The 26,471-nt window shown below is 39.0% G+C and overlaps 1 protein-coding gene across 1 annotated transcript in view; it reads left to right on the top strand.

Moving 5' to 3' along the window:
- CRB1 (crumbs cell polarity complex component 1) overlaps positions 1–26,471 on the top strand; it is a 267,118-nt gene that overhangs the window by 149,299 nt on the left and 91,348 nt on the right. Inside the window, exon 6 of the mRNA XM_060126919.1 lies at positions 3,622–3,804. Within this exon, the coding sequence (XP_059982902.1) occupies positions 3,622–3,804 (183 nt within the window). The remainder of the gene's footprint in view (positions 1–3,621; positions 3,805–26,471) is intronic.

The following is a 26,471-nucleotide window of genomic DNA, read 5'->3' as shown; positions in this document are numbered from 1 at the left end:
GGTTTCTGTGCCTTAAAGGCTTTGTAATGGAGCCAGGCAGTTAAGAGGAGCTGCCTAAAAAAAGACCAGTATGTTGCACAGCAAAGCCAGTCCTGGTCTTTTTGTAGGCAGCTCCTCTTAACTGCCTGGCTCCAATACAAAGCCTTTAGGGCACAGAAACTAACATGGTATTGTGAAGCAATTATACTCCAATAACAATTTATTAAAAAAAAAAAGACCAGCATGTGTTCCATACATTCAAGCCACATGGATTTCAGTGCCATGATTCCTCATATGGGAATCTGGCAATCAGAAAGACATGGCTCCTCCTTCCAAGGAGCTTAAATTCCATCTGGGATACAGTGTGAAAAAAATGTGTACAGTACAATTTTGGGTACAATAAGAAGCTCTAATAAATTCTGTAGAAGGGATTAAGGAGAGAAGAAGTTCAGGGGTGGCTTGACCAAGGAGGCACCATTTTAGAAAACTTGAAAGATCACTAAGCATATCCCAGAATTGTACCCACCAGCCGTGTGACTTTGGCCATGTTACCACTCTGAGCCTCAGTGCCCTCATCGATAGAGAAAGCAGAGATGATGATGATAATATCCACCTCATAGTGTTGTTGTGGAGACAATTCCAGCAATATAGAATGAGCTCCCAGCTCAGCCTAGACCATAGGGAGCACTCGATAAATGTCAACTAGATACTAAGATTAGGAGATTGGCCATTCTAGACCCTATGGCCAGCACGTAGCAGCTCATTACTTATTTAAGGATAGAAGAGAGGAAGAGAAAGAAGAGGGAAAGAAGAAAGGGCAGCAGGCACGCGTGGAAGAGAGCATGTCTAATTGTGGAACTTGGAGTGGTTGCTTAAAATGCTGGACTACACAGGGCGGAGGGTGGAGAGATGGGGCTGGGGAGCAAGATGTGACTGAAGCTGGGTCATAATGCTGTTTGTGTGCCCTGCAAACTACAGGGCAGAGAAGTGACAGAATCTGACCTGTTAATTTAAAAAGAGCTCTCTGGCACTTTAGTGGAAGGTGATTGAGAGAGATAAGGCTAAAGGCAGGGAATCTGGTGAGAGTTCTGCAATAGTTTAAGTAAGAGATAAGCCAACTGGCCGGAACAAAGACCATAGTGGTGAGGGTGGAGATGAGGGGATGGATGGCCATGAGAGCACTTTAGGAGGTAGAGATGATGTGGGGATTGAGAAAGGGACACCGATTTAGGACAGTTCTACTTCTGAGTTTCTTGGGTCGCTGGATGGACGGTGATTTTGCCTAAAGAGAAAACTCAGAATGTCTTTGTACCCAATTCTCACAGTTATATAGAAAGAGAAGATTTAATGCTACAAGCTACTCCATATCTAAGAAAAGGAGACCATTCCTTTGGATCACGAGACTACTGCCACTGAGCACGATGGCAAGAATCCACTGCTGGAATTGCCCAGGGTCCTCATTTCAAGAGTAATTAATTACAAGAAGGGTTAGTCACTTTAAATGCCTATCTTGAAAGTTTTCCTGTCACCCAGAAAAGATTGGGTTTGTTTTTTTTAAAAAAAACATAATTTAAGAACCCTGGGGTCTTGACTCAGCATCATATTGTTTCTTTGTACAGAGTTTTACAGGAAAACTTGTTAAATCTATTGAATGTAGCCTTGGTTGGAGGAATCTATTTATATACATGGTTAAAGGGTACAGCACAGGGCCCCAGTGGTGGGGACAGGACTGGTAAGACTATAAATCAGAACCTTCCTAATGTTCAGGATAAGAATAAGACAATGCATGAGCCAGAAAGCCAGAAAGGACTTATGAAGGTTCTAAATTACTTCCTAACCTGGCCTGTGTGTGAGTCTTCAAACTTAGAATGAGAAGAAAATTGAAAATAGTCAGAACTTTCTTTAGTAAATCGACTATAGCACACGTTTTTATAATGGCTTTGTGACAATCATTATTTAGTGAATATTTGTAGATCCGTAAGTATGAAATAGAAGCACTTAAAAAGTAGACATTCAGGCATAAAAGACTGAGGGTTCTGGGGGAGGGTCACTACCAAGGATTGTGGGACCTTGAACTGACATGTGCTTTTAGTTTCCTTTTCGACTCTTAAGTTTCTTCTTCAGACCGCTGACAAAGACCCCAGGGGTCAAATGTGACAAAAGTATTATATTGTTGAGCAACAGAATTTATGTTGTGCTTACGATCTGACATAGGTCCCCATTCAGGTTTTTATTAAAATTACAAAATAAGCGATTACATCATATTCTCATTATCTGCTTATTATGAGTTCATCAATTCTCCAGTTTATCTGCTAAGCTAGGATTATCATCTAAATTGTTGATTAGAACTATCTGAATCTCATTCAGACATTGATTGAAGACCTACTACTCAGGTGTTGCTCTGTCCTGGAGTGGAGAATAAAAAAACAGTCCCTGCTTTTGTGAAGCTTACAGTCTGTTGAGGGAGAAAGCTATCAAATACATCAACAAATGAAAGCTATATATGTAAATAAATTTTAAAAGATAACTATAAAAGTAAGTACATAATATCAATCATTGTAAGACAATGAAAGGAAAGAATTGGGTATATGAGAGAAAAAAGGATCTTACTTAGATCTGACCATGAGGAAAAGAGAACGTAATAAGAGATGGAGCCTGAAAGCTTAGAGTTATCCAAGCACAGTCTTGGAGAAGGGTTTTCTGGAGAGGGAACAATGTTATGAAGGCCCTGGGGTAGAAAACATTCTAGGGACAGGAATGCAGAGATGGGATTAGGGCCAGATAATAAAGGGCCGGTCAGCTTAAGGATTTTAAATTTTATTCTGTGTGAAGAGGGAAGCCATTGAATGGTTTTAAAGTAAAGAAATACCATGATTTGATTTATAACTTTTACAACTCTGGATTGTAAATTTAACGTGGATAGACCGTGCAAGGGAGTTCAAAAAGCAAGTTGCAGAAGGATGCGTGCAGTACAATTCCAGTTATGTTAACACACACACAATAAATATATACATATATAGTTTTAACAGGGCATATGTATGTAAAACCAGAGGAATAGTTCTGATAGGGACTTTTTTTATATTTAATATTAAAATGTTTTATAAAGTACTAAATCATTCATGTTTTATTGTTTTTATTCTTGTCCCTAACAAAATGACCCAGCTAAATCCATTCAAATACAAATCACTATTTTATTGTCTCACTGAGTGTTAAGAAGCAACCATTTACCTTTACTTTGAGTTTTAAGAGAAGAATTTAGGGTTGGCTATGTAGATCCTGCTGACTTTACAGCTATTCTCTGGAAAAATATATCATTTTTTTTCCTTGCTTAACATTCAAACAATTGGAGTAGTTGAGGAATTGGAGTCTAGTTAAAATGTCCAGATTAGATCAAGGTTATCCAGAAGTTCCTTGTTCATCCAATCTTTATTAAAAGCATTGATCGATATTATAGGAGTGACTCCATTGTTACCATTACTCATGTTCGTGGAAGCCTCCCTTACCAGATCCCTTGCCAGCTCCTTGAGGGAGGGCCAGCACCTTGTTAACTGGTGCCAGCACAGTGGCCAGCCTCCGGTCAGGCACATACTCTATGGTTGAGGGGCTTTGACTCAGCAGCTTCTCTGAACGTTTATCCTGCAGGATACACGGGGGCCCAGTGTGAGACCGACATCGATGAATGCAGTAGTAGCCCCTGCCAGTCTGATGGGGAATGCGTGGAGCTGTCTTCAGGGGAAGGGCATGGGCGTCTTGCCCAGCTGCTGTCTCTATCCGGCCACCCCGAAGCCTCAGGTTACATCTGCATCTGTCCACCTGGACTCACAGGTGAGGCCCAGGGCTGGGGAGATGCCTTGACTTTCTAGCGTTTGATGGCAGATCACGCATTCAACCAAATTGTGGATGAGCAGTGAGATCTGTGCCATATAACCTCTGTTGCTGTGGTGCAAAGGGTCCCCCTTGTGGGCCTGAAAAATACCTCATGTCACATATCCTAATTCCTCAGATCATGAGGAAAATGTTAAAAATAGGGATAGAAGAGGCGTACGAAAGGGGAAATACCTGTATACATTATCCTGGGAATTAGAAGCTGACTCAAATTCTTCACCTTATAAACAGAAAATGTTGGAATTTTTATGTCATTATATTTTATAATGATGTTACATTTTATGTTATTCAAATTTGCTTAAATAAGTTAACGTACTTATATTTACACAGAAAAATTATCTAGTCTCAAGTAATCAACTATTCTATAGCTAAAGTTGTTCCCTATATCAAATTTAAATGACTCTAACTTGTTCTACAGCATTCTTACTCTAAAACGCAGAGGAAATGTGCACGTATGTTTTCCAATGAACAGTTGTGTTTGTGTCTGCTCCCATTTCTGAAAATTTTCAGAAGTTTGGAGACAGTCCCGTATTTGGTAATGAGTAGCAACTTACCTGCAATTGCATGGATACCACTGAGAAAACTATACAACCTAGATTTCTATCTTATTCTTTTCTCAATAGATCCAGTGATATCTGAGGAAAATATTTCAGCTGCTATCGGGGCTTTCTGAGAAAAGAAAATAAGGAATAAGAAAAATGGGGGAGGGGATCTATTTATTTGATGGCAGTGTTTGCTGTAAGGTTGCTGTAGAGATTTCCTTATTCACTGTCCCCTCTACGAAAAACATACAGGGGAAAAGCCTCTCCAGTGTCAACATCAGTATAAGTATTGTTTTTCCTGAATAGCTTCTAGCTTGCATGCTTTTTCCCTTAGTAAATGTGTGCAAACAAATCTTGATAAATGAAAAAAAGCATGAAATAAATCTTGTAGTACATCACATTTCCCAAAAGTGTAAGATACCAGAAATCTTATAGGTAAAAGTGGGTTCTACAAGCATATATGTTTTTCTGGAATATATTTCTGTATTTACCCTACCTCTGAGATTACTTAAATTTCCTGTTTCTGTTTCTTACATTTGCCTTTTTTTTTTCTTATTTTTTCTGAATTGTTTGATCCTGGTATAGTGTAAGTATTTTTGTCAGCTACTTTAAATCCCTCTTGAAACAAGGTAAGGGAGTTCTAAAATTTTTTATTGGGTTTAGGGTTATAAAGAAGAGATTCTATCAAAGTCAGAGGCCATTGCTAATGTTACCTTATCAGATAAAAGAACATGGTTGACCAAAGAATCTGCAGATCCAAACAGGAGAGGCAGTGAAATGTTCCAGGGAAGTGTGTTGGCCTTAATTTCTGAAGAGCAGCCAAGAATGACTATATGAGTTAAGAAGTCCTGGGCTGCCCCAAGTATCGCTTAATGAAATTGCTTATTTTCCACTCGTGTGAATTCCAAAAATGGGTTCTCATAATCAATGGTCCTTCAAATAGTGATTCAGGGTCACAGGTTCCTCTCTTTTTTTTCCATCTTCAAAACGTGGTTTCCAAGTTTACCATGCTCTATTGCAACAAGCAACTGGTGGAGGAAAGACAATGGAGTGTGGCATCTAGAAAGTTTTTATGGCCCTAAAAGTGGTGACTATGCCTTCTACTCACATACCATTGGTCAAATTTAGTTTTAGGACCACATTTAACTGCAGCAGAGACTGGGAAATCCAGTTTTGTGGTGTACCTAAAATAAAAAGAAAATGGGCTTCATGAACAGTTATCCACTTTGTCTTCTCATTCTTTTGACATTTTCTTTGGCAAAGCAGAAGTTTTAAATTTTAGTGACGTTTATCAATTATTCCTTTCATGGATCATGCCTTCAGTGCTGTATCTAAAAAGTCAACTTACCCAAGGTTACCTATCAAGAGGTTTTCTCCCATGTTATCTTCTAGGTGTTTTGTAGGTGTTTCTTTTTGTATTTAGGTCTGTGACCCCTTTTGTGTTAATTTTTGTGAAGGGAGTAAAGTCTGTTTCTAGTTTCATTTTTCTGCTTGTGGCCACCACCGTTTATTGAAAAGACTGTCTTTGTTCCATTGAATTGCCTCTGCTCCTTTGTCAATGATCAATTGTCTATATTTACATGAATCTGTTTCTGGGTTCTCTATTCTGTTCTATTTATCTATTTGTCTGTTCTTTTGCCTGTACCACACTGTCTTGATTACTGTCTTGAAGTCGGGTACTGTCAGTCCTCCAACTGTGTTCTTCTCCTTCAATATTGTGTTGGCTATTCTGGGCCTTTTGCCTCTCCATATAAACTTTAGGATCAGTCTGTTGATAGCTATGTAACAACTTGCTGGGATTTTGGTTGAGATCTCATTGGGAAAAACTGACACCTTGACAATACTGAGTCTTCCTATCCATGAACGTGGGATATCTCTCCATTTATTTAGTTCTTTGATATCTTTCACCAGGGCTTTGTAGTTTTACTCATATCAATCCTATACATATTTTGTTAGATTTACACCTAAGTATTTCGTTTTGGGGGTGCCAATGTAAATGGTGTTGTGTTGTTAATTTCAAATTCTACTTGTTCATTGCTGTTATGTAGAAAAGCAATTGACTTTTGTATATTATACTAACCTTGTACTCTGCAACCTTGCTATAATCATTTATTAGTTCCAGGAGATTTTTTTGTCAATTCTCTCATATTTTCTACATAAATAATCATGTTCCTGCCTTTTAAAAAAATTAACATTTGCATGGTATGCCTTTTTCCATCCTTATACTTTCAACTTACTTTTTGAACTTGAAGTGAGTTTCTTCTAAATGGCATATTAAAAAGCATATTATTGGGTCATGCTTTTTCAAAATTATGCTGTCAATCTCTGCCTTTTAATTGATATATTTAGACCATTTACCTTGAAGTAATTATTGATTTATTAGGGGTGAACTCTGCCATTTTATTATGTTTTCTGTTTGATTTCTTTGTTTCTCTTTTCTTATCTTTCTGTGGGTTACTTGACCATTTTTTTAGGATTTCATCTTGATTTATTTATAGTATTTTCAGCTGTGTTGTGTAGTTTTCATAGTGGTTGTTCTGGGTATTACAATATACACATGTAATTTATCATAGCCTATTGGTATTAACATGTTACAATTTGGGGTGAAGTGGAGGAAAACTTTATTTCCACTTAGGTCCCTTTGTCTTCCCCACTTTAAAATATCATTGTTTTGAGGATAAGATGGTATTATAATTCTTATTTTAATCATTACATATGATTTAGAAAACTCATGCAGAGAAGAGTGTTCTATTATATTTACCTGCCCTCTCCATTGTTCTTCCTTTCTGCCTTTTGCCTCAAGATTCTTATTCTACTGTTTACATTCTGTTTAAAGAACTTCCTTTAGCCATTCTTTAAGAGTAGGTATGCTGGGACTTCCCTGGCAATCCAATGGTTAAGACTTCACCTTCCAATGCAGGGGGTGCCGTTTCAATCCCTGGTTGGGAGCTAAGATCCCACATGCCTCAGGGCCAAAAAACCAAGACATACAGCAGAAGCAACATTGTAACAAATTCAATAAAGACTTTAAAAATAGTCTACATCAAAAAAAAAAATCTTAAAAAAAAAAAAAAGAATAGATGTGCTAGTGACAATTCTTTTGGTTTTCCTTTATCTGAGAAAGTCTTTATTGCCCATTTGTTCCTGAAGTGTAGTTTGTTGAATATAGAATTCATGGTTGACAATTCTTTTCTTTCAGCATTTGAAAAATTCTACATCACTTCCTTCTGCACTCCATGGTTTCAAATGAGAAATCTGCTATCATTGAAATTGGCAGCTTTCCTCTGGCTACTTGTAGAGAAAAAGTGTGGTAGTGATAACACCTTCAACTCTGTCTTTAGTTTTTGGAATTTTATTTATGATGTGTCTTGGTGTCAATTTATTTGGGTTTTTCCTATTTGAAATTCACTCAGCTTTTCAAATCTGTGGATTTATGTCTTTTGCCAAATTTAGGATCTCTTTAGCCAAGTTTTTCTTTGAATGCTCTTTCAGCCCTACTCTTTTTCTTCTCCTGCAACTCTGATAATATAAGTTTTGTGTCTTTTGCTATTTTCCCACAGATTCCTGAGGTTCTGTTCATTTGTTTTTCTCTCCTTTGTTTAGAACGGGTAAATTCTATTGATCTGTCTTCAAATTCACTAATTTTATTCTCTTTCTCTTTCATCTCCTCTCTACTATTGTACCAATCCAGAGAATTGATTATTTCTCCTATTTTATTTTCCAGTTTTATAATTTCCATTTTTTGTAGCATCTAATTCCTTGCTGATAATTTCTATTTTTCCTTTCATTTCTATTTTTCCTTTTATCTACCTTTCCTTTTTATCTCAAGAGAATTTGTAATTGCTTATTAAATCATTTTATGATGGTTACTTTAAATCTTTGTCAGATAATTCTAAAATCTGATCCCGCTCAGGTTGAATTGATGACATCAGTTCATTTTCTTTTCTCACTCAAGTTGTGGTTTTCCTGATTCTTGGTATGATGGGTGACTTTTCAGTCGTATCCAGGACATTTTGGATATTATGCTAGGAAACTGTTAGTCTTATTTGAATTTTTAAAATTTTAGCGGGCAGTCACCTTTTTATTTTGGGCAAACAGGTCATAGCCCACTTTTGTGGGCTATATAGGTCCAATAATCAGGTAGATTTCAGAATTGTGGCAGTGTTAGTTTAGTCTGCTTGGTATATCTGGTGCCACCAGGGCTCTCACTGATCTCTGCTGAGGATATAAATGACACAGTTTACTTTTTTGCAAGCTATACATATTTGCAGTTCTATCACTTGTTATATTAAAATAAATTTCCATCATGATGAAAAATATAATTGTGAATCATACATTTAATGACAGAGCTCCATTCAAAGAAACCATTAGAGTTGTTAAATATAGCTACAAACATTTCCATTTTTTTAATTATAATTAAGGATGTATTTGTTGCTCTTTACTACATGTACAGTTATGTTCCAAATTAAAAATGGTTTTGGTTGGATATTGAATGCAATTTTTTTAGCTTTTTTATAATGTAAAAGTGAAATATACCAGAGTAGAAATTAACTGAGGGTCCCTGAAGACAGTACTCAGAGAGAGAGAGAAATAAAGAGAGCTTAAAGCCATGGAAAATGGGAAATAGTGAAAACATGGGTAAAAGGGGGCAGAGAATCCTAATGAGAGAAACCAAGCCCCTCTGAAGGGGTACCAGCTTTTACCAGGGTTTCTTCTGGGACTTTCAACAGGTAAGGCAAGTTGAGCCCACAGAAACCAGAAGTATTATTTGATAAGATGATTGAGAAAAGTCTGAAGATCCATTTAGGTATTTTAATGATCAGAACTGAAACTTGGAAACTCATGAGCCTAGATGCAATAATGGTTACTCTTCTCTAATAATCTCAAAATCATTAAAAAATATTCTTTGGCAAAATATCCTTACATACTGCCATAGCCAGTTTGTGCCTATAGCTGCAATGCTCAGCTTGAAATGAGAATGGCGCATAAACACTTGATTTAAAGTCTGTGCATTTACTTAAAACCCACATATTCACATAATTTTAATGGCAAACTAAATAATTCTATAATTGGAGAAGGCCTGTAGTTGAAAAACACTGTGCAGTCCAGTCCAAAGCTGTAAATTATCTTTATTTTGTATGACCATCCTTGACCGCTACTAGAAGGAATGTTGGCTGCTTCTTTCTATCATGTTTTAACTTTTCACTTTGGGGTACTGGACTCAGTTCTAGGGATATAATGATGAAAATACATGGTCTCTTCCCAAAGGAAAGTGAAAGAGCGGGAGGAAAAAGATACACAAGAATACAAGATGGTATGATAACTGTCACAGTGAAGCCATAAAAAGGTACAGTCAGAGAAATCAGGAAAGAGGACCTATTGCTATTTTTGCCAGATAGAATTTAGTGGAAATTATGAGAATCCAAATGACTTGGTAGTTTTTTAATACAAATGATCATGTTGCTTCTAAAAATTAAGAAAGGATCTCATGACCTGTGTGCTTACCCTTGAAGCATCGTGTTCTAACCAAGTTAAATTGGAAACAATTGACTCATGTTTTTAATGTGAACATTTTGTTTCTGTTTATCAAAATGTGATAGTGATAATACCTTTAACAAGTTTCCCAACTGCTCGTAAGCCAAGTCCAATTTTCAGCTCTAACTTTCACTCACCAACTCCAATTAGCATTTACTCCAGCAAAGAGCAACACCATTGCTGGTCTCTGGAGTGCTTCCTTGTTGCCTCTGAGGTGGAGATTTTATTCTGCTTCACCCATCTGCTCTGTGCATGGGAAGAACTGAGCGGTGCAGCAGGGGATCCTGTGATGTCCTGGCTTCAAACCTTAGGCAGAAATAGAGGGGTTCTCAATAGTAAACACCCTGATGAGTGCCACCTGGCAAAGTGACTGTTCATGGGATCTCTCGTTCTCAGGTTCATCTGCCTCAAGCACAATGTTGTTAAAAATGAAGTGTTCACTTTTCCTTAAAAGTTAAATCCTGTCATTCTACCTAAATCCAACTAAAATAGGCACATAGGGCCGAACATGTGACATTGAAAGCTTCCTGTATTCGTGAAGCAATGAAGCAAGCATATGGGGCAGTCAGCATCTCCTGCCTACAGAGAAATCTTCCATAGAATTTGTTCATTTGTTGTTTTTGGCTCGCTGTTCTTAGAGATGCACTTTTTTCCTTACTTACAATTTCAAGTTTGAGAGTGTAGATCTTAAATAACTTGAACAGATATTAGATACACATATAAAGCTGTAACCCTAGAAGAGCCAACTTTGCTTCCATCCTTATTTACTTAATAGGGCATTTATTAATATTAATATTTTCAATAGATTAATCCAATTCATTTACCTTTGCTTTTACGATGAATATTAACATCTATAAACGAAACTCTTTTTAGTACATATGAGCACATTCCTGCTTGTACTACTTTTGATTCTGCTCTCTTAGCTACAACAATTAAGAAAGGTGTGTCACCTCCTTATACATAGATTGATTTTGAAAATCATGTTCATTATGCTTACTACCTACTATCAAAAAAGATATTATATCTAATAGGGAAATTTAACAGTCAAGATTTGGAAGATCAAATGCAGATCAGATCCAGAGATGGACATGTCTGTGAGACCATCAGGACGGAGACAGGGAACAGCGGCTTCACGGGCTGTGGCTGCTTTATTAGGTTAGCATTATTTTGTTGACTTACCATCAAGCAAGCTAAGGCAAAGCTCTCAAATGGATAATCAGCAGACAGATGTCAGTTCTCCACATCAAGGATTCTGGCCAACGTGTATTTGAAAGAGAAAACAGTTTTCTAAAGCTAAAGAATAAAACCACTGCAAATCCTTCACCAGGAAATTCATAATTAAATTCTCAATAATCCACATCGTCATGCCACAGGCGCTGTCCTTGCAACTTGGATTCTGTTTTTGTGTGAGAGATGTGGGCCTCCACTATTTCTTAGACCTGTAAGGGAAGTACCATTCTCTAGTAGTAGCCAGGGATTGTTAGAACAAGGACTTGAAACATATGTTCAGAGAAGAGGTTGAAGATACTAGGAATTGTGCTTACAGGAGCCCACACGGCAAGCCTGCATATAACCAGGCCAGCTGCGTGTTTGCTGCTTGTGAGGATGGCCATCTGGAAACCCCATTCTGCTTCTTGCTGTTCAAGATCCCCCAGAGTTTCTTTAAGCATGCTAATCTTTAGAAAGAGCAACATTAGTGACCGCCAGCTGACCAAATCAAAGATTATGGCATTTACCAAAGTCCGCTGCTGGGATTGTTTATTCAGAACATTGTCTTCTGACATTAACACGGAAGACTCTTCAGAAACACCCTTCTCCCCCCGCCCCATCCGCCTCCCTGACCACCTCCACATACACATTTGTCTGGAGCTTTACTCCAGCCCTGAGCAGCTCAGGTCCCAGGCCTCAGGAAAGCATCCAAAACCTTAGATCAACCAAATCTCTGACTAAAGGGTTGCATCTCTTTTTCCCATGAAAGGTTTTGTTATACCTGCTCTTGGTAAAAACCACCCCTCCTTCCGCAGTGGTCCTCTTCACCTCTTCCTAGTCAGCACTCAAGCAGCTATTCTTGAAAAGGCTGAAATCAGAGCTGACTATAACTTCCTCTGAAGTCCGTCAGGAATGGTCTCACCGTGACTTACCAGTCAGCTTACCTCCATCACTCACAGATGTCCCAGCACCCCAGGTCTCTTCATTCCGGCCCATCAGGCCCTAGTCTCTGATGCCAAAATGCTCTGGCCATTGCCTAATTTCACCTGATTTCCCATCCTTTTCTGAACGTCCCACTCTATGCTAAAGATCTCAAAATTTATTATAAACTCAATTATCACTCTCCTCAACCTCTTTTTCAAACATTTCTTTCACCTACATGCTTTAGCTACAATCTAGCTATATTCTCAGGGTACTATTCTTCTGCAGCCCTCTCAAATGGCAGTTGTTTTTTATTCTTCTCCCAAATCCCATGTTCGACTGGTCCCCAAAGTCAACTCAATGTCCTTTTCACTTTATTTCTACCTCTAAGCAACTGCTCCTCCCTCTTCATTCAAATCCCCAACTCATTTGGAAGCATATGTCTTCATATACGATGGCACCTACTGCTCCTCCTTATTACAATCCTCCTCCCACCCCCTGGCACCTTCACTTTAGTCATTGAAGATTTTAGTATCTTACTTTCTTGTCATTCTTGGAGACACCCATATGGAATATCCCTGCAAACACTATTTCCCAGTCATTTGACCTCGTTATTTCCAAATGACTCTGACTGCCACCCAGCAACTTCTACCCACTTCTGTGGTCACAATGTAGACCTTATTGTCACCAATAACTCACTAAAAACCTCATTTTCCATCGTTCTATTCTCTGACCATAACCTCCATTTCTCCAGTTCACTTACATGCCAACAGTTTTTCGTTGCACCTAGTCAGTTGTTCCAACCAATTTTTTATTCATTGCCTCACCCTCTGTCTCAGCTAAGACTTCAGTCTAATACTGCAACTATTTCCTTGCGTATAACCTCAGCTCCCCAGATCCTGTCTCTCTCCTTTGTACTTACCTGGCAAAAGTACACATAAGATTAAACCTCACACTTCATCTTCTGCACACCTACAAACAATTTGAGTGCGGCTGGAGAAAAACTCACAACTCACACACTTAACTGATGAATATCACTTGATATTTATGACCACAAATTTCCAGGAGACTCCTAGCCCTTAGAGAACACTTCTTTTCGAGGTCTACTTCCCAAGATGACCTTTTTATACTTTCTTCAAACTTCCATTACCTCCTCCCTCTTTGTTACCCTCAGTTATTATCAGGTTTCTAATTTCACTCAGAGAAGAACCACCTCATATTCCGTCCACTAAATCTATTGGATCTGAGATTTGATTTTATCCTACTTACAAGTTCATAACTTAGTATGTTACTGCTTCATGGATGCTGGCAGAAGACATAAGGCTTTTGAGTAAGGAAAAAAAATCAAATATACTTCAATGAAAGTTTTTAAAAGTCTGTGCCACCTCTTAGTGGTGCCAGCAGCCTTACCAGAGAATAAAGGCGTGTGGAATGTCCTTTGTTTATCTTGACTATCCGTCCATTGTTGGGGGCCTTTATAAGAAAAAAAAATGCTACTGTCAGATTGCAGAAGGCCTGGAAAGCTGAAAACTAGAGTCAGCTGATCAGAATGGAACAGCAACAACATAACCTGAAAATGTATCTCTAGTGACAAGGTGCCAATGGCAGTCCCCAGGGAGAGTCAGAGATCCACTAGTCGATTTTCTAAGAGGAGACAGGAAAATGCTCCTCTGTGGAATGTGACCTCCTTCACTGCTGGGCTATTGGACCAACTGTGGCATGAGTCAGAGTCTGGCACACAGTGGTCCTTCTAGATCACAGTCATGTCTTCCCTGATGGTTGACCTGTTGTTTTGTCTGGTACAAGAATGGATCCAGGCGGTGATAGCAGTGATCTGGGTGGTTCAGGCTTGATGAGCATCTTGATTTAGCCTCATCAGACAATGGGCCCTTCCCCTGGTGATCCGTGTGACTGGACCAGACTGTCCGATGGGCATTTGAAATTTGCTTCCACAATTGAAGGCCCTGAAGAGGAGGATCTTTAACCGGCCAGCTTGTGGTCTTCCAAGTGGCAGATCATTAACTGTAGCCCAAGAACTAGTAAAAACATAAAATGCCTGGTCCATAGGACTGTTGTCTAAGGCAAGGAGGACCAGCTTTCCATTCAGGCCATTGTGCTCACCAGACCTTATCTCAGTCAGCTTTCTGGAGTTGTTGGGGCATGGATGACCAATGCTTTCCCATGAACACCATCAGCCTTTAACTTGGTCTGATCAGGCCCAGGCATAAGAGGATCCTAATCTCTGTAGATAGAGGGCCCCATTGAGTAAGTGGTTATATTCAAGGTAGTTGAATGGGGAATAGTTTTTTTTTCCCCAAAGGAATAGCTGCCACATTTTCATGTAAAACCAAAATGCTGCCAAGACCAAATCAGCCGTGATCTTGAATATATCATTCGCGTTTGACCAACAAGGCCTGAAGGTCCTCTCCATATTTGCACTGAAGTCCAGGTTGACCATTCGAAAACGGGTCTGTCATGTCCGGGAGTCGCAGGTTGCCATGAATCAGGTGCAGTCAGTTGCAACAGAGATTAGTAGCTGCCTTTGTGTGTGTCTGTTTTCAGAGGGGTGTAATTGGATTAGACCAGGTATATTATACAGAGAAACAGCCTCTGTCAATTCCCCAGCATCTAAAGCTCTGATACTCTTTTCTCCTCCTCAGATTCTACATTGTTTCTATTGCACCAGCCTGGAGGGGACAATACATGAGGCAAACCTTAAATGGGAGAAACCCCTCTGACACTTCTGGATTGGGGAAGTGCAGGCATTATTTCCATTATATGTATGGATGTGGAGGCCACAGCTGTGCATCGATTCAGCCCAGGGTTCCCACCCATAAGGTCACTTTATCCTTTCCCTTACCAGCCCCATCCAAACTCCATGCATTGAATTTGGATGCCATTTTCATCTCAGGAACACAGACTAAGGACTGTAACCCATGGTGACTTAGGAGATAAAGCAACAACCACCAAAAAACCCACACAGTCTCCCAGCTGGGAGTGCAGGAGTGCTAGGTGGGGGGAGGTTTGCCCTTGAGGAAGAGGGTGGAGGGTTGCCGGAAAGCTGTTCACCCAGTTTGGTCCTTACTCCAGGAATGGAGTCCAAGCGCCAGAGCTACTCCCTCCCCAGGGTCTCCTGATGTCTGGTGAGCCCCTGGGCTGGGAGGCCCCTTCGTTTCTGCCCTTTGCACGCCCTGCCCTCTGCCCTGTCAAAGCAGGCTCACCAGGCAAGAGCAGCTCCACCTCTTGGTGAGACAGTGACTCAAGGTTCTGTGTGGACAGGGATATTTGTCCTTAAAGCAGCTGAAGTCATGTTACAGGGGGAGGGAGGTACCAAGGGTCATGCAGGGAGACAGCAGGTCCACACCACACAGTACGTTTTCGCATCATTCAGTTTCAGTTTCATGTGACTGCTTGTGACTCATCCAAACCAATCTATAACATTTTGGTCTATCTGAGGTTCTGTACTGAATAGCAAGGTCCTCATTGTTGACAGAATCTATTTCAGCTTCCAATTCTCCTTGACTCAGCAGCACACACCTGCTGCCACTCAGCTGGAGCTGTGGGGCTTGCTGCATGTTGCCAGGACAGCATCCCTTCCTCCACCTGCCCAGGGAGATCTGGCAACCACCAGGGCATCATTTGGGGCTGCTTATTTTAATGCCACCCCCCTGTTGCTCAGTCTTAGGTAGGATGGTGCAGGTGCCCTGCTTTCCTGTCTCACCCATCACTTGGGGGAGAGGCCAGAGAGTCCTGCTCTGTCCCTGAACCCATCCTGAAGGGCCCTTGACATTCTTCTTCCAGAAAGCTGTGTCTCTGTCAGCATCTCATCTTTGTTGCCATAACTGTTGGGTCCGAGATTTAATTTTACCCTCCTTATAGCCAGTGAGTTAGCCTGTTGTTTCATCGATTCTGGCAGAAGACATAAACCTTGGGTTAGAGACAAAGGACTTTATTACTCACAGCACAGCAGGCAGCTTGAGCATTGAGTCCACATAGACTTTGCCAGCATTCAGGTCTTACGCGGATGTGAGATGGGCTCAAATGGACGGGGTGCATGCAGTGAATTTGCATCACACAGGGGAGCAATCACTTGGGGAATCCACTGCTTTTATAGCAAGCAGCAAGCCAGTCTGACTTTTGTCCCAAAGGGAGATGTAACCTCATCCCTCAAAGTTCCTTGCTGCAAAAACCAATGCTAAGTATTGGCCCAGGTAAAGAATGGTTAGGGTCTTGCATTCTTGGTACACCCATCAAGAATCTGCAGGGATGCCGAGTGCCAAGGGCAGACTGAGTCTCTACCACCTACTTATTTACCTGGGTCCTTGGGGGCACAGGAGGGAGGCCAGGGAGATCAGGAGAAGCAGGTGGGAGGGGCCCTCTAGGAGGAGCAGGAGAGGAGCAGAGGGTGATTGCCCCACCCACTCAGGCCCAGGGATCCGGCTGAGCTCCCAGGACAGTCCCCTGCCCTCCAAGGCCCCACCTTCCTCTCCACTCCCCCCGGCCGCATTGGTCCTGGGGGCATAGGAGGGAGGCTGGGGAGATCAGGAGAGGCAGATGGGAGGGGCCCTCCCAGACCCCAGACTGGAGGAGCAGGAGAGGAAAGGAGGGTGTTTACCCTGCGCACTCGAGCCCAGGAAGCCTGCTGGGCTCCCAGGTGAGGTACCCTGCCCTCTGAGACCAGGGGTGGGGGGCACACCTGGGTCCCTTCTGTTCCTTGAGCCTAATCCCCACCCCCCCACAGCCCCCAGGGCCTTTTCCAGCCCTGTGGGTTCTGAGCATTGGCCCCGCCCACCACCCAAACCTCACCCTTGCTTAGGCCCCACTCTCTACAGCCAAGGCCTTTCCCACCTCACTTTTTTTTTCTCTTTTCCCTCCTCCTCTTTTTTACTATTGTGGTACTGATGTACCTTCTGGTTGTTGATTCATCTATATTTTATTTTTACATTCTTTCTAACATATCTGTTAGTTTCCTAGTCTAATTTTATTTTTTACTTTGTTATTGTTCTCTGTCTCTTTTTTTTTTTTGCCACCCCATGCAGCTTGCAGGATTTTGATTCACGAGCCCGGGGTTGGGCAGAGGGTCCTGCAGTGGGAGCTCTGAGTCCAAACCACTGGACTAACAGAGAACCTCAGACCCCAGGGAATATTCATTAGAGTGAGGTCTCACAGAGTTCCTCATCTCAGCACCAAGACCCAGCTCTACCCAATAGCCTACAAACTCCAGTGTTGGAAGCCTCAGGCCAAACAACCAGTAAAACAGGAACACAATCCCACTCATAAAAAAAAAAAAAAAAAAAAAAAAATGAGATGGCAAAAAAATATGTCACAGAAGAAGGAACAAGGTAAAAACCTATAAGACCAAATCATTGAAGAAGAAATAGTCAATCTCCCTGAAAAAGAATTCACAGTAATGATAGTAAAGATGATCCAGAGTCTCGGAAATAGAATGGAAGCACAGATTCAGAAAATACAAGAAATGTTTAACAAAGATCTAGAAGAACTAAAGAACAAACAAACAGAGATGAACAACACAATAACTGAAATGAAAAATAACTAGAAGGAATCAATAACAGAATAACTGAGGCAGAAGAACGAATAATTGAGCTGGAAGACAAAATGGTGGAAATAACTGCCGAGGAGCAGAATAAAGATAAAAGAATGAAAAGAATTGAAGACAATCTCAGAGACCTCTGGGACAACACTAAACACACCAACATTCGAATTAAAGGTTCCCAGAAGAAGAAGAGAAAAAGAAACAGTCTGAGAAAATATTTGAAGAGATTATAGTGGAAAACTTCCCTAACATGGGAAAGGAAATAGTCACCCAAGTCCAGGAAGAACAGAGAGTCCCATACAGGATAAACTCTAGGAAAAACACACCAAGACACATATTAATAAAACTAACAAAAATTAAATTCAAAGAAAAAATATGAAAAGCAGCAAGGGAAAAACAAAAAATAACATACAAAGGAATCCCCATAAGATTATCAGCTGATTTTTCAGTGGAAGCTCTGCAGGCCAGAAGGGAGTGGCAGGATATACTTAAAGTGATGAAAGAGAAAAACCTACAACCAAAACTACTCTACCAAGCAAGGATCTCACTCAGATTTGATGGAGAAGTTAAAAGCTTTTCAGACAAGCAAAAGCTAAGAGAATTCAGCACCACCAAACCAGCTTTACAACAAATGCTAAAGAAACTTCTCTAAGCGGGAAACACAAGACAAGAAAAACACCCACAAAAACAAACCCAAAACAATTTTGAAAATGGTAATAGGAACATACATATCAATAATAACTTTGAATGTAAATGGATTAAATGCCCCAACCAAAAGACACAGACTGGCTGAATGGATACAAAAACAAGACCCGTATATATGCTCTCTACAAGAGACCCACTTCAGACCTAGGGACACATACAGCCTGAAAATGAGGGGATGGAAAAAGATATCCCATGCAAATGGAAATCAAAAGAAAGCTGGAGTAGCAATACTCGTATCAGATAAAATAGACTTTAAAATAAAGACTGTTATAAGAGATAAGGAAGGATACTACATAATGATCAAAGGATCAATCCAAGAAGATCTAACAATTATAAATGTTTATGTACCCAACATAGGAACACCTCAATACATAAGGCAAATGCTAACAACCATGAAAGGAGAAATCGAAAGTAACACAATAATAATAGTAGGGGACTTTAACACCTCACTTACACCAATGGAAAAATCATCTAAACAGAAAATAAATGAGGAAACACAAGCTTTAAATGACACAATAGACCAGATAGATCTAATTGATATTTATAGAACATTCCACCCGAAAGTGGCAGAATACACTTTCTTCTCAAGTGCACATGGAACATTCGCCAGGATAGATCACACCTTGGGTCACAAATCAAGCCTTGGAAAATTTAAGAAAATTGAAATCGTATCAAGCATCTTTTCTGAACACAATGCTATGGGATTGGAAATCAATTACAGGAAAAAAACTGTAAAAAACACAAATACATGGAGGCTAAACAGTGTGCTACTAAATAACCAAGAGATTACTGAAGAAATCAAAGAAGAAATTAAAAAATACAGAGAAACAAACGAAAACACGACAACCCAAAACCTATGGGACACAGCAAAAGCAGTTCTAAGAGGGAAGTTTATTGCAGTTCAATCTCACCTCAAGAAACAAGAAAAGTCTCAAATAAACAATCTAACCCTACACTTAAAACAACTAGAGAAAGAAGAACAAAGAAAACTGAAAGTCAGTAGAAGGAAAGAAATCATAAAGATCAGAGCAGAAATAAATGAAATAGAAACGAAGAAAACAATATCAAAGATCAATAAAACTGAAATCTGGTTCTTTGAGAAGATAAACAAAATTGATAAACCCTCAGCTAGGCTCATCAAGAAAAAAAGGGAGAGGACGCAAATCAATAAAATCAGAAATGAAAAAGGAGAAATCAGAGCTGACACTGCAGAAATACAAAGGATTATAAGACACTGCTACAAACCTATATGCCAATAAAATGGACAACCACGAAGAAATGGACAAATCCTTGGAAAGGTACAATTTTCCAACGCTGAACTGGGAAGAATTAGAAAATATAAACAGACCTATCACAAGTAATGAAAGTGAAACTGTAATTAAAAGTCTTCCAACAAACAAAAGTCCAGGACCAGATGGCTTCACAGGCGAATTTTAGCAAACATTTAGAGAAGCGCTAACACCAATCCTTCTCAAATTCTTCCAAAAAATTGCAGAGGGAGAAACACTCCCAAATTTATTCTAAGAAGCCACCATCACCCTGATACCAAAACCAGAAGAAGATATCACAAAAAAAGAAAATTACAGACCAATATCACTGATGAACATAGATGCAAAAATCCTGAACAAAATACTAGCAAACAGAATCCAACAGCACATTAAAAGGATCATACACCATGATCAAGTGGGATTTATCCCAGGGATGCAAGGATTCTTCAGTATACTCAAATCAATCAATGTGATACACTACATTAACAGATTAAGGAATAAAAACCATATGATCATCTCAATAGGTGCAGGAAAAGCTTTTGACAAAATTCAACACCCATTTATGATAAAATGGGCATAGAGGGCACCTACCTCAATATAATAAAGGCCATATATGACAAACCCACAGCAAGCGTCATACTCAATGGTGAAAACTGAAGGCATTTTCACTAAGATCAGGAACAAGACAAGGATGTCCACTCTCGCCACTATTATTCAACATAGTTTTGGAAGTCCTAGCCACAGCAATCAAAGAAGAAAAAGAAATAAAAGGAATACAAATTGGAAAAGAAGAAGTAAAACTGTCAACTATTTGCCGATGACATGACACTATACATAGACAATCCTAAAGATGCCACCAGAAAACTACTAGAACTAATCAATGAATTTGGTAAGGTTGCAGGATACAAAATAAATGCACAGAAATCTCTGGCATTCCTATACACCAGTAATGAAAAATCAGAAATAGAAATTAAAGAAACACTCCCATTTAACACTACAACAAAAAGAATAAAATACCTAGAAATAAACCTGCCTAAGGAGGCAAAAAACTTGTACTCTGAATACTATAAAACACTGTTGAAAGAAATCAAAGATGACATAAACAGATGGAGAAATATACCATGTTCTTGGATTGGAAGAATGAATATTGTGAAAATGGCTATACTACCCAAAGCAATCTACAGATTCAATGAAATCCCTATCAAACTACCAATGGCATTCTTCACAGGATTAGAACAAAAAATCTCACAATTCACATGGAAACACAAAAAAACACGAATAGCCAAAGCCATCTTGAGAAAGAAAAACGGAGTTGCAGGAATCAGGCTCCCCGACTTCAAACTCTACCACAAAGCTACAGTAGTCAAGACAGTATGGTACTGGCACAAAAACAGAAATGTAGATCAATGGTACAGGATAGAAAGCCCAGAGAGAAACCCACGCACATCTGGGCAACTAATTTATGACAAAGGAAGCAAGAACATACAATGGAGAATAGACAGCCTCTTCAATAAGTGGTGCTGGGAAAACTGGACAGCTTCATGTAAAAGAATGAAATTAGAACACTCTTTAACACCATACACACAAATAAACTCCAAGTAGATTAAAGACTTAAATGTAAGACCAGGCACTATAAAACTTAAGGAAAACATAGGAAAAACTCTCTTTGACATAAACCACAGCAAGGTCTTTTTTGACCTACCTCCTAGAGTAACATAAACAAGATGAAAAGACAACCCTCAGAATGGGAGAAAATATTTGCAAATGAAACAACAGATGAAGGATTAATCTCCAAAATATAAAAACAGCTCATGGAGCTCAATGTCAAAAAACCAAACAATCCAGTTAAAAAATGGGCAGAAGACCTAAATAGACATTTCACCAAGGAAGACATACAGTTGGCCAAGAGGTACATGAAAAGATGCTCAACATCACTAATTATTAGAGAAATGCAAATCAAAACTACAATGAGATATCACCTCATGCCAGTCAGAATGACCATTGTCAAAGAAGCTGGAAACAATAAGTGCTGGAAAGGGTGTGGTGAAAAGGGAAACCTCTTACACTGTTGGTGGGAATGTAAATTGATACAACCACTATGGAAAACAGTATGAAGATTCCTTAAAACACTAAAACTAGGGGGATGCAGCAGTCCCACTACTGGGCATATACCATGAGAAAACCATAACTCAAAAAGAGACATGCACCATAGTATTCACGTAGTATTTACAACAGCCAGGACGCAGAACCAACCTAAATGTCCATCGACAGATGAGTGGATAAAGATGATGTGGCACATATATACAATGGAATATTACTCAGCCATAAAAAGAAAGGAAATTGAGTTATTTGTAGTGAGGTGGGTGGACATAGAGTCTGTCATACAGAGTAAAGTAAGTCAGAAAGAGAAAAACATATACCATATGCTAACACACATATATATGGAATCTTAAAAAAAAAATGGTACTGATGAACCTAGTTGCAGGACAGGAATAAAGAGGTAGACATAGAGAATGGACTTGAGGACATGGGGTGGGAGGGCGAAGCTGGGGTGAAGAGAGAGTAGCATCAATATATACACACTACGGAATGTAAAATAGTTGGTTGGTGGGAAGCAGCAGCATAGCATAGGGAGTTCGGTTTGGTGCTCTGCGATGACCTAGAGGGGTGGGATAGGGAGGATGGGATGGAGACTCAAGAGGGAGGGGATATGGGGACATGTGCATACATATGGCTGATTCTCTTTGTTGTGCAATAGAAACTTACACCGTATTGTGAGGCCATTATTCTCCAGTAAAGATGTATTTTAAAAAAACCCTGAAATCCTTTAAAATTTGGTTGAGTCCTTTTTTATGATTTCATGATTTCTTTTTAATGGATAATGTCAAATCTGTAGGAGTTATTATTGGGAATGTGATTACAATCATTTGTACAATGAAGCACTTTGCCACTTAAGGCAAGGTTGCCCCAGCTCTGTGCCTGCTGTTACCCTTTGGCGTTATCTTTAAGTATTTTTAGTTCATTGGTTTGTGACAAAAGTAGCTTTACCAGTGAGATGTTTTAGTAGTGCTGTCCTTGCTGAGTTGGCTTCTTAAGGCAAGGCCACAAGGTTTTGTTGACATACAACAATGTTTTGTGGTTGTTTTTTCCAGTTTGACTTTCCTGGTTTATCTCCCAAAGTGTGTTTGGGGTAGGGGAGAAAGGAGATAGGATAAAGCTATATATGAGTAGGCCCTGTTTGATACGTAAAACTTTCAATACTTCCCAAGTATCATACAATCATGCAGATGTTAGCCATTGTTTAAAACTTTTTAAACCCATCCAAGCAAGATTGCTAGCTCTCCACAAAGAAGTTGATTTTTATTTAAATTGGATTCACAGTTTAGATCAATATGTGTTTATTATTTGAATTTTTCCAGGTAGTTACATAGCTGTTGTTTTAAATTATACCACCACTTTTATTGAAATATAGTTGATGTACAATATTATGTTAGTTTCAGGGGTACTACATAATGATGTGACATTTACATGTATTATGAGATGATCACCAGGGTAAGTCTAGTAACCATCTAGCCCCATACAAAGTAATTACAATATTATTGACCATATTCCTTTTGCTGCATTTACATTCCTGTGACTTATTTATTACATAACTGGAGGTTTGTACCTCTTAATCCCCTCAACCTATTTTGCCCAGCCACCCCTCACCATCCCCTCCCTTCTGGGAGTCACCCTTTTGTTCTCTATATCTATGAGTCTGTTTTCATTTTGTTTTGTTTGTTTGCTTTGTTCTTTAGATTCCACATATAAGTGTGATCATGCAGTATTGGTCTTTCTCTGTCTTACTTATTTCATTTAGCATAATATCCTCTGGATTCATCCATGTTGTCACAAATGGCAGGATTTTATTTTTTCATGGCTGAGTAATATTTCTTTGCATATTACAATTCTTCTTTATCCATCCCTCTGTCAATGGACACTGAGGTTGCTTCCATTTCTTGGCTGTTGTAAATAGTGTTGCTATGAACATATGGGTGCCTGTATCTGTTCGAATTAGTGTTTTTGGTGGGTTTTCTTTTCTTTTCTTTTGTGGGGGTGGGCACTAAATACCCAGAACTGGAATTGCTGGATCGTATGGTGGTCCTATATTTAATTTTTTGAGGAACCTCCACACTGTTTTCCACAGTGGCTGCACCAATTTCCATTCCCACCAACAGTGCAGCAGGGCTCCCTTTTCTCCACATCCTCACCAACACTGTTATTTGTTGTCTTTTTAATAATAGCCATTCTGACAGGTGTGAGGTGGTGTCTCATTTTGGTTTCGATTTGTATTTCCCTGATGATTAGTGATGTTGAGCATCTTTTGTGTGCCTGGTGGCCATCTGCATCTCTTTAGAAAAATGTCTATTCAGGTCCTCTGCCCATTTTTTTTTTTTTTTTTTTTTTGGTGTTGAGTTGTGTGAGTTCTTTGTATATTTTGGATATTAACCCCTTATCATATATATTATTTGCAAATATATTCTCCCATTTAGCCATTGCCTTTTCATTTTGTTGATGGTTTCTTTGCTGTGAAAAGCTTTTTAGTTTGATGTAGTCTCACTTGTGTATTTTTGTTTCTGTTTCCTTTGCTTTAGGAGACATATCCAAAAAAATATTGCTAAGGCTGATGTCAGAGAGCTTACTGCCAATGTTTTCTTCTAGGAATTGTATGGTTTCAGGTCTTACATTTAAGTTTTTAATCCATTTTTAGTTTATTCTTGTATATGGTATGCGAAAGTGGTCCAGTTTGATTCTTTTACATGTAGCTGCTCAGTTTTCCCAATACCATTTATGGAAGAGGCTGTCTTCCATTGTATATTCTTACCTCCTTTGTCATAGATTAATTGAACATAAATGTGTGCATTTAAGTGTATTCTGGGATCTCTATTCTGTTCCATCCATTTATGTGTCTGTTTTTGTGCCAATACCACTCATTTTGATGACTGTAGCTTTGTAGTATAGTTTGAAATCAGGGAGTGTGATATACCTCCAGCTCTGTTCTTCTTTCTCAAGAGTGTTCATAGCTGTTCTATAGATATAGATTAGCCTGGTTTACTCCCATCTTTCTTCATTCTCAATCTCTCTCTCTCTTGCTTTGCTCACATCTCTCTTTTTCTATTTTAATGGTTCTTAATAAATACATTAAAATTTTATACGATAGATTCCCTAATCCAAAACTCTGTCAACCCTTCTTGACGGAAGAGGAAATAGACTCACTTTTAATGCCTCTGAGATGAAGCTATGTAATGAAGCTATTTCAGGCTCATTTTCAATTCCTCTCATCATGGTCTGACTCTGACAAGGAAGGTCTTTATGAAACATTTCATAAGTATCACAGATACTCTGCTGCTAAAGCCATATGTATATAGTACAGTCTGCTTAATGGGTTTTCTTTAGAAGCCTCCCTCCTAAAATTGTAGTTTACTTTCTCCTGAAAAACCTCACTAATCCAGATATGGTGATTCCTCTTCCTTTTTTTGTTTTTGTTTCTTGTAAACATTTTATCGAAGTATAACATACGTGCAGAAAAGTGCACACGTCATACATTTATAGCTTCATAAATTTGTTGTAAAGGGAGCACACTCATGTATCAAGAATCCAGATCAAGATAATGATTAAACATATGCTACTCTCTTTTGAAGGAGACAACTAGAATCAGCATAGGTAGTTACAAAAGCAAAACTCAGTTCAAAGGAATGACTTTCAGACAATTAAAGCTGTCTTACAAATGGTACAAGCATCCTCATGAAGAAACAGGGTTCTACGGGATTGGAATTGCTCATGGGTAGGATAGATGAGATCCTGGATTGAGTGGTTGGTTGAACTGGATGACTTCTTTGATTCTTTCCAACTCTAAAAATGTATGTAAAAAGCAAACTAAAGATCAATGTCCTTGTGGTAGCACAAGGCAATTATAAATGTGCACAATGAAATACTATTTTCTAATTATCATTGAAGATGATATTTAGAAGACCCTTTAAAATGACTTTTCAATTTCAGGAAGCACATTAAGAATAGTAGGATGGGTTTTTTGTTTTCCATATTTATAAAATATTTTATTATAAATTTAGAATACTATCAGTGACATCTTGGTAGGAGGTTAGAATAAGTTTCATAAGATGGAAAATTTATACCTACCCTCATTCTTTGGGTCAGTTTTGGCAAATAGTGAAATTTTTATGCCTCTTCTTATTGAAACTAACATAATTTTATTTTAATGCACAGATGCTGCCTAGGTAATGACTATAAAACTTTTTTTGTAACTCTGCACCCAATATTCAACAATAGAGTTAAGATTTCATTTTTTGTGCACCTTTTCATGATGGGGAACTTTGTTTCTTTAATATTCTTCCATATGTGACCATTTCATTTTGTGATTTAAATGTTTTAATATGTTACTTTGTTTCAATGATTTAATAAGTAGGAAGAAAGAGGCAAATAAAGATAAAAGCTGTCTAATTTTCTACTTAACACCTGGGTTCTGCAGAGCCTAAGGTGATTAAATTGAAGGCAGCATTCCTTCTGCGTCACCTATTAAACAAATATTCTGGAATATCATCAAAAGTTTTGACAAAGGAGAATCATTTCTTGTATGGGAGGTTAAACAAAGGCCAGGGCCTCAAATTTATCTATTTCTTTGAGTGAGCTTTAACACCATTGACCTGGCCAAACTCCAATACCATTCATTATATCTTGCCTGTCTCAATCGCCCTTGAAATTTTAATAAGGCCCTATATTTCTTCTCTTAACCCACTTTCCTACTATTGCTTGGAGCAGCCATCCAGCTGTGGTCTTTCACTTAAGTAGCTAGATTTATCTAGCAGTTAAGGGAAT

Source organism: Lagenorhynchus albirostris, chromosome 2 (assembly GCF_949774975.1).
Source record: "Lagenorhynchus albirostris chromosome 2, mLagAlb1.1, whole genome shotgun sequence".
Lineage (NCBI taxonomy): Eukaryota > Metazoa > Chordata > Mammalia > Artiodactyla > Delphinidae > Lagenorhynchus > Lagenorhynchus albirostris.
The sequence above is the reverse complement of the archived record's forward strand: the minus strand, read 5'-3'. Positions and strand labels throughout refer to the sequence as shown.